We start from the raw sequence: 9,218 nt of genomic DNA, 5'->3' as shown, positions 1-9,218 counted from the left end.
ATTCTAAAACATGATTTTTCTATGCCTATGAGAATTTAGGAAAACCCCGCCTACCTCTATTTCAAAAAAATAATGGGTGCTTCTTGAAGCCTGTGGATTGGGGACTCCGAATCTCTAATCAATTTTGAAAACCCACGGTTAAATCTTGATTTATTTGTGTTTTTAGTTTGAAACCGTTGGGAGTGTTCTTGAGAATTTTTAGATGAATATGGATGTATTTTGGAGAATTGGGGACTGAATTTCGTGTTTATGGCTGAATAAGGGTGGAAAAAGGATCATTTTGCCCCAAAAACGGAGTGTTTAAGTCACTTGAAACCATAAGATATGCGCCGCATATGATATCTCATATATTTACATAGGCGCTGCGTATGATATCGGCTATATTTACATGGCGCCGCATATGATATCGCCTATATTTACATAGGCGCCGCATATACTTTCCAGTGGTCATGTGCGATTGGTTAGGCGACGTATACTACTTTGAAAGGTCATAACTTCTTGGTCGGGTGTCGGATTTTAGGAAAATTGGTATCGTTGGAAAGTTAACTCGAAGACCTATCATTTGAAAAATAGTAGGCTCTCTAATTCGACATATATAGAGAGTTATGGTCGATGGAAACTGACACAAATTACAACATCCACTAAAACTTTATTGATCGAAATAATTTCAACTCGTCCTTGAGTTAAAGGACCTCTATGGTCTAAATTCATGATCAAATGGATTCACATACTACATAAACATGCCAAATTACAATTGGATTTAAGGCTCTGGGATTATCCATGCATCAGAGTCATGATTTTTATTCTAACCCAAAACTCGGGGTGTTACAAAATTTACCAGGTGGAAATGAACAATAGAACATGTATGATTCTCCTCAAGGGCTGCAATCTCCAGCTTCATAGCCTCAACCCAAGAGGGATCTTTGGAGGCTTCAAGGAATAAGAAGGGTTCAGGAATAGAAGAATAGACAGAGAGAGATTGATTATACTGATTAGAGAGCTGAGAATATGTGACAGACATTATTGAGTTTAGACATGCTTGGTAGTGACAAAACCATGTATCCAAATAGGAGGTTTCTTACTTCTGGTGGATTTTTTTAGGAGAGGGGGGTCAGGATGAGATATAAAAGGATGAGTAGGAGATAAGGATAAAGGGACATGGTTATGCTCCAGCTCAAGGGATACTGGAGAAGTAGTAGGAGCAGGGATGGAGGGGAAATAGAAAAAAGGAACTGCATTATCAACAGGAGATGACTACAGGACAGAAAATAATTGAGAGTCAGTGGTAACTTGTTGAAGGAAAGAAAAAGTAGAGAATAGTCTGGTATGAATATCATATAGTTTGTAACATTTTTTTGAGTGGATGAGTAGCCCATAAAGACACAAAGAATTGCTCTAGTATCAAACATACCTAAACAATGGGTGGTAGAGGCATAACCTATACATCCAAAAACTTTTAAATGAGATAGTAGAGGAACCTGCTGATGTAGTATTTCTAATGGCGATTTGTAGTGAAGTATTTTTGAAGGAATTCTATTCAGCAAGTACACAGCAGTGTCAACACATTTACCCCAAAACTTGAGAGGTACACCTGCTTGAAATCTGAGGGATCTTGCAATTTCCAAAATAGTTCAATGTTTTTTTTCCACCATCCCATTATGCTGAGGGGTATAGACACATGAATTTTGATGCAAACTACCAAGATTAGACATAAGAGATTTATAACTATGAATAAAGAGATCACAACCATTATCAGTTCTCCGAATTTTCACAGAAGTAGAAAACAAGTTTTGTATTCTAGTTAGAAAATCTTTAAGTACAACTATCACTTCAAAGTTAAACTGGATAAGAAACAACCAAGTGAATCTAGAATGATCATTAAAAATAGTAACAAAGAACCTCTTTTTATAATAGGTAGTCACTCTATAAGGTCCCCATATATCACAATGAAACATATGAAAGAGAGCCTTAGACGCAGAGTTGTTATGATGTAAAGGAAGTTTAGTCAGATTAGCAAGGGGACACAGTGCACATATGATCTTTATACTTCAAATGACTTAGTTCAGCATTCCTTTTAAGCACCTCAAAAGGTGCATGACCCATTATTTTGTGCCACAGAACATTGGAATTAGAAAGCAACTTCACATTATTAGCACATCTATTTACACTTGTTGGTTGTGAGAAAGCATTTTGAGGAATGTAAAGCCCTTGATCTTCTTTACCAATCCCTAGCACCATGCAAGTACAGAGATCCTGGAAGATGCAGAAGTTAGGAAAAAATTCACCGAACATTGCAAATCCTTGGTTATTTTCAATATAGATAGAAGATTATATTTAAACTCAGGCAGACATAGGATATCAGTAATGAGAGAATTGCTGAGTACACCAGAGGTGCCTTTGTGAGAGACTAGAACCTCATCACCTATTGGAAGATAGACCTGATAGAAACCATATGATTAGTAGCACCAGAATCAATAATCCAACTATCACTTATAGTAGGACTAGTTGGAGCTATCATGATACCTGCATTTATTGCAAGTTAAATGGAATTCTTGCCTACTTCCCTTTGTTGAGAAGCATGATAATCTATTGATATTACTCTTGTGTAAAATGAGGAGTAGGGCTTGAAATAGTCTGTGCTAAACTAGATTGAGACACCTTATCACTAGTAGAATATGTGTCCATAGGAATGCGGAGTCTACCATATGTGCATACTATCCTGATCCTTTCTTCTTGGACTTGGGACAATCTGATGGGTAACCAATAGCTTGAAACATTTCTCCTTAGTATGACTATTATAACCACAGAAATCACAAACCACTGGTGGTCTTTTCTGTGGAGCACCCCTATAGGTGGAAACTGATGATCTTCCCTCATAGATACCTGCAGTCTTAACTTAATTTGTATTTCCTGAACCACAAGGTCCTAAATATCCACCTTTGCCTTTGTAACCTGATTTATGAGTAAAGAGAGCTGCTGCATCTAGTGTATCATTAAGATGACACACAGAGGAACTAGAATCTATGAATCTCTGGCTTCCATGATCCAAATCATGCAATACACTTTGCTAATGGATTGTGTAGGGGTCATTAATAGGATTTGGCTTCTACACTGAGAGTATGTCTCATTTAGACCTATTAGGAACTGTTACACTCTTTGATAGTCAAAGTGTTGGGCATAGTTCCTAGATTCAGGACAGCTACATCTAGGAGAGATCATAAAAGCATCAAACTCATCCCAAAGAGTTCTCATTCGAGAAAAATAATCAGCAACTTACAAAGTTCCTTGAGAGAGTGTAACAATTTCTCTATGCAAGTCGAATACTCTAAAGTCATTCACCTTATCAAACCTTTTCTTTAAATCTATCCACACATTATGAGCATTAGAGGAGTAGATAATTTACTCAATAGAACCTTCTTACTGAATTCATAATCCATGACAAAACAACAGCATTAACTCTCTCTCACTGATCATGTACTGATTCATCAAAGTGATTTTTAGGATATCTCCCATCAACAAAGCCTATTTTGTTCTTGCCTATGAGACTCAACGCCACAGATCTACTCCACAAGGCATAATATTTAGTGCCAGTAAGCTGGATAGAAATAAGGGAGCTACATGGAGTGTTGTTTGGATGTAACTACAGAGGATAATTGTGGTCAATTTCAATTGTACCAGCTGATGTAGGTATATTTCCAGGTGCTCCAGTTGTAGTTGAAGGCTCTGCAGTTGAGTTTCTAGTAACCGCCATTGAAGCTCACTGTAAGTAATGGAACAGTAGCTGCTATTCTCACTGATCGGGTGAAATCGACATCTCTAGCATCGATTACACCCAGCGATCAGCAGTGGCTCTGATACCATGTTAGATTTCGATATTATTGAAGTAAGAGCTTGAAGAAGAAGAGTAGAAGATTCTAGAATAAGAGTAGCTTTTCATTGATTGAATTTTCTTGGCTTGTTATGGCACTACAGGTTAACATTTATAGAGTTAGTTTACTCCTTGTGACAGCTGTATAATGAGAGTTGTCACACTTAACCAACAAACTAACTCACACATATATCGCACACACACTAACTTCCTCTAACTAACATCAACTTGCTCATTACCCTTTCCACTATCTTAACAATACTGCTCATACTACCAAAGACTTTCTTTTTATTTAGTTCCAGAATTCGCGAAGGCTTGAGTTAGATAAGATAAGATCAAAGAGAAAGGATAGAAGATAAGTGAGAAAGAAAGAGTAGTATACCTGGTGCAATGTATCCAAGAGTGCCCAATATATACCTGGTGCAAAAAGTAAAATACAAAATGCTGGACTACAACACTCTGAATTACGAACAGTACATGACTCCATACAATGACTTTATTAAAGAAACAAGGCAAATGAAAAACAGCATATTTACTTGAAGCTCAGAAAGAACACTACCGAAAGAGATGCTAACTTGCAGCTGAGAAACAATACCGCTTAAAGAGATGCTAACTTCTATGATTCTAGAAATGAGTTCTTGATTTTGTTAAGCCTCTTGACTACATCTTTCATGGTTATCCTTGATTCTGGTATTTCCAGTGTGCAATCTAAAGCCAATTCGACCATGGAAGCTATGCAGATTTCACTTTTAGAAGTGATTTGTTCTTCCTCGGGAATAAGATAGGCATCCACAACTTCTAGCATAGTTCCTGAAAATGATTGTGTTATCCATTTCATCAAGTCAAGATTTTCATTGCATATCTCTTCATCTGTTGGCCTTCTTTTGGTAAAAACCTCCATCAACATGATGCCATAACTATAAACATCCCCACTAGTGGATACTATTCCCTCCAAGCCATATTCTTTGAAAAGAATTGAAAAAAGTTTTAACTCAAATGAGATATAACAATAATTCTGCATGAATAAAAACTTCCTTTTTTTTCTTCTAGAATTTGGAGAGGCTTAATTATGATAAGAGAAAATCAAAGAGAGGAGATTTTTATACCTGGTGCAATGTAACCAAGAGTGCCCAATGTCTCGGTATGTGCAATAGACTTACTTACGGCTAGAATTTTAGATATTCCAAAATCACCAACATGAGCCACCATATATTCATCCAAAAGAACGTTTGTGGGCTTTAGGTCGCAATGAACTATAGGAGTGTCATTTTCATGATGTAGATATTCAGTGGCCATAGCAACATCAAGCATTACAGTTATTCTTTGAAGTAGGTTCAATTGGCAATCTTCTCTATACAACCAATTCTCAAGGTTCCCGTTGGACATATATTGAAGAGGAAAGGCTCTTATATAGTCACTTGAACAAGTAGTAATCACCGGAACAAGATTTTTGTGTCTAACATTTCTCATCACTTCACATTCGGTATCAAACCTTTTGCATACTTCCTCACTTTGCAAATCCAGAACCTTTATGGCCACTACACTACCACCAGATAATGTACCTTGGTACACAGAGCCAGAACTTCCAACACCAATTAAATTTGAGTCATCAAATTAATTTGTTGCTCGTTGAATCTCGTGGTAAGAAACTAATTGATGAGTCCTGATATCTGGTACCTTTTCCACATCTTTGATATTTCCTTTCTTCTGTCATTTCATTATCCAAATTGAAGCCAATAAGAATATCAGAAAAGATGAAATAACCACTGGAATAACAACCTTTAGCACTAACTCCTTAGACTTTGATTGTTGTCCAGGATTAGTGCATGCAGGGACCTCCACTATGTGCACTCCACATAGACCTTTATTCCCGAGAAATGATTGCAGACTGTAATTCACAAACACACCACCACTGGGTATTTCACCTTCTAAATCATTAAATGAAACATTAATGCTTTTAAGGTATGAGAGTCTTTCCATTGTTAACTATTAGAGCATTTGGTTAGTACGATGCTTGTCGACAAAGTCAATAGCAAGTTCTTTCATAGTAATACAACTAATGGACAATAGTTTGCTGCTTTCGTCTGTTGATCCATCTTACTTAGCATAAGAACTACAGATGACGTTAATGGCCTATCGCTGCATGGTCTTGGATATAGAGAAGGCCAATATGAGTCTGAAATTGATTTATCCATCAGTCTATGATACAATGTTAAGTGTGTATCAAGATATTCCAACCAACACAAGAACAACAACATGAACAACAAAGTGCTATTGAATCGAAAATGGCCACACACGGCTTCACTAGGCTTGCAACACTTGTTTGAACTAGAAAAGTGAGTTTAACAACAAGAACAACAAAGACAATATTGCTAGTGAATCGAAAGAGCCCCACATGGCTTCATTAGACTTTTATATTCAACAACACAATGTTAACAAGATTTACAAAGAAAGAGATAGAAACTTGACACACAATATTCATTAATCTAAGAACCCTAACAAGAGAAAGGACCCTAATACTAATAAATATCAATACCAAGTTCTTACTTGGACCAAGAGGAACTCAAAGAACCTCAAGAACCTAGTTTCTAGCCAAGATACAACACTAGTATCACTCTACTAGTGAGAATTTGGTTTTGGCCTCTCCAAATGATGAGAAAGAGAAGTCAAAAATTTACAAGTCTTTGTTTGTTGAATAATAGGAATGAACTAAAGCAAGACTAGCCCTATTACATGGCTTATATAGTCACTTAGAAAGGAGGGACAAAGACCAAATTACCCTTGGCATTTAAGTAGGTAGGTTTGGGGTGTCTTGGTGTGACTCCTTACATTTTATTAAATATAGGCCCTTAGATGGGCTCACAAGGGCTCACACGTGGCCAAGAATTTGAACAAGGCTTGGAGTCGTTGCAACTTACGTGCTTGGCTTCGTGTGAAAGGTCTTGAGCTAGGAATTCCCGTATTATCCTCTCCATCTTGAGGGGAATTTGTCCTCAAATTCGGATCATTGCCATCCTCCACCGTTTCCACCCGAGAGAGATCACACACGTTGAAAGTGTTGTGCACTTGATATTCCGGGGGTAGATCAATCTTGTACGCATTGTCGTTGATCCTTTCTAATACTTGGAATGGGTCATCACCCCGTGGCATCAACTTAGCATTCCTTTGAGGCGGGAATCTATCCTTCCTTAGGTTCACCCACACCCAATCTCCCAGTTCAAGAATGAGCTTTCTTCTTCCTTTGTTGGCTTGCCTCGCAAATTCTTGGTTTTTCTTCTCCAACCGCAACCTCACCTTCTCATGTAGCTTTTTCATGTCCTCGGCCCGTTTTCTTCCATCTAAGCTTATCACAAGATCACTTGGAAAAGGGGTTAAATCTAAAGGGGTGAGGGGGTTAATTCCGTATACACACTTAAAGGGTGCCATCCCCATGCTCGAGTGTATAACACGATTAGAAGCAAACTCAATCAACGGTAAGTACTCCTCCCAAGAAGTCATTTTTCCTTTAACCATGGACTGTAGCATAGACCATAAGGTCCTATTTACTACTTTCATTTGGACATCGATTTGTGGGTGGCATGAAGTTGAAAACAATAACTTAGTACCGAGTCTACCCCACATGGACTTCCAAAAGTGGCTTAGGAATTTACAATCCCTATCACTCACTATGGTCCTCGGAAAACCATGAAGATTTACAACATTATCAACAAACAAAGAGGCTACGCTAGGCGCATCATCACATTTAGAATAAGGAATAAAGTGAGCCATCTTGGAAAACCGATCCACCACAACAAAAATACTATCCCAGCCCCTTCTAGTCCTCGGCAATCCCAACACGAAGTCCATTGATATGTCAAGACAAGGACGCAAAGGGGTGGACAATAGGGTATATAACCCATGGGGTTGGAGATGTGACTTGGATCCTTTACACTCAACACATTGGCCGAAAATCTGGGACACATCCTTGTGCATTCTAGGCCAATAAAATTGTTCTTCCAAAATTCTGAGGGTCTTCTCGACCCCAAAATGGCCCATTAGACTGCCATTGTGTGCTTTCCTCACAAATAATTCTCTCCACGAACTTGAGGGAACACACAATTGTCTACCTTTAAATAAGTATCCATCAAATTTGGTATAGGGATGGGAACCCTTATCCGTAACCCACCTATCTCTTTCCAACTCTTCACTTTCCCTATAGATAGAAGAGAAGTGAGGGTTCTCGGGATATAAAAACTTGAAGCTTTCAAACCCTATCAACTTAGACGACAAATTAGACACAAGAACATGTTTTCGGGACAAAGCATCAGCAACCACATTGTCTTTACCCTTCTTGTATTGAATAACATAAGGGAAAGTTTCAAGAAATTCAATCCATTTGGCATGCCGCCGGTTAAGCTTGTCTTGTGCCCGTAGATGCTTCAAGGATTCATGATCCATTTGGATCATGAATTCTTTAGGCCACAAATAATGTTTCCAAGTGGCCAAGGCTCTAATCAAGGCATACAACTCTAAATCGTACGTAGAGTAGTTTAGAGTTGCTCCTTTGAGCTTTTCGCTAAAGTAGGCAATAGGCTTCAATTCTTGCATTAAAACCGCGCCTATGCTGACTTTGCTTGCATCACATTCAACCTCAAAAGTCTTGTCAAAATTCGACAATTGTAGCAAAGGGGCCGAGATGAGCATAGCTTTCAAGTCCTCGAAGGCATTAGCTTGTTCATTTCCCTACTTGAAAGGCCGATCCTTTTTAATCACTTTGGTCAAGGGGGCGGCAATGGTGTTAAATCCTTTGACAAAACGTCTATAAAAACTAGCCAACCCATGGAAGCTTCTCACTTCACCTACAGTTTTGGGAGTTGGCCAATTTTTAATGGCGTTAATCTTAGATTCATCCACATCAAACCCTCTTGAGCTCACCATAAACCCAAGAAATACAACCTCATGGACACCAAAAGAACACTTTTCTAGATTATCATATAACTTCTCCTTTCGGAGGACATCAAACACACATTATAAATGCTTTATATGCTCATCTAAGGACTTACTATACACCAATACATCATCAAAATAAACAACAATAAACTTTCCGATAAATGGCTTCATCACGTGATTTATTAGCCTCATGAAAGTACTTGGAGCATTTGTTAGGCCGAATGGCATAACCATCCATTCATAGAGACTGAATTTGGTCTTGAAAGCAGTTTTCCATTCATCACCCGATTGCATATGAATTTGGTGATAGCCACTCCTCAAATCAATTTTAGAAAACAAACACGAACCACTCAATTCATTAAGCATATCATCTAGTCTAGGAATAGGGTGATGATATTTTATCGTTATCTTGTTGATGGCT

The 9,218-nt window shown here is 38.1% G+C and overlaps 1 protein-coding gene across 1 annotated transcript; it reads right to left on the bottom strand.

Moving 5' to 3' along the window:
- Positions 1–4,484: 4,484 nt before the first annotated feature.
- On the bottom strand, positions 4,485–5,848 carry LOC107871529 (receptor kinase-like protein Xa21). Its single transcript, XM_016718479.1, has 4 exons — positions 5,661–5,848; positions 5,546–5,575; positions 4,975–5,450; positions 4,485–4,831 (listed from the first exon to the last, which is right to left on the bottom strand). The coding sequence occupies exons 1-4, from the start codon at positions 5,846–5,848 to the stop codon at positions 4,485–4,487; spliced, it is 1,041 nt and encodes a 346-aa protein (XP_016573965.1).
- Between the last annotated feature and the right edge of the window lie 3,370 nt (positions 5,849–9,218).

This window comes from Capsicum annuum, unplaced genomic scaffold (assembly GCF_002878395.1).
Source record: "Capsicum annuum cultivar UCD-10X-F1 unplaced genomic scaffold, UCD10Xv1.1 ctg83209, whole genome shotgun sequence".
Classification (NCBI taxonomy): Eukaryota; Viridiplantae; Streptophyta; class Magnoliopsida; order Solanales; family Solanaceae; genus Capsicum; species Capsicum annuum.
Note: the sequence above shows the minus strand (reverse complement) of the source record. Positions and strands in the feature narration are given on the sequence as shown.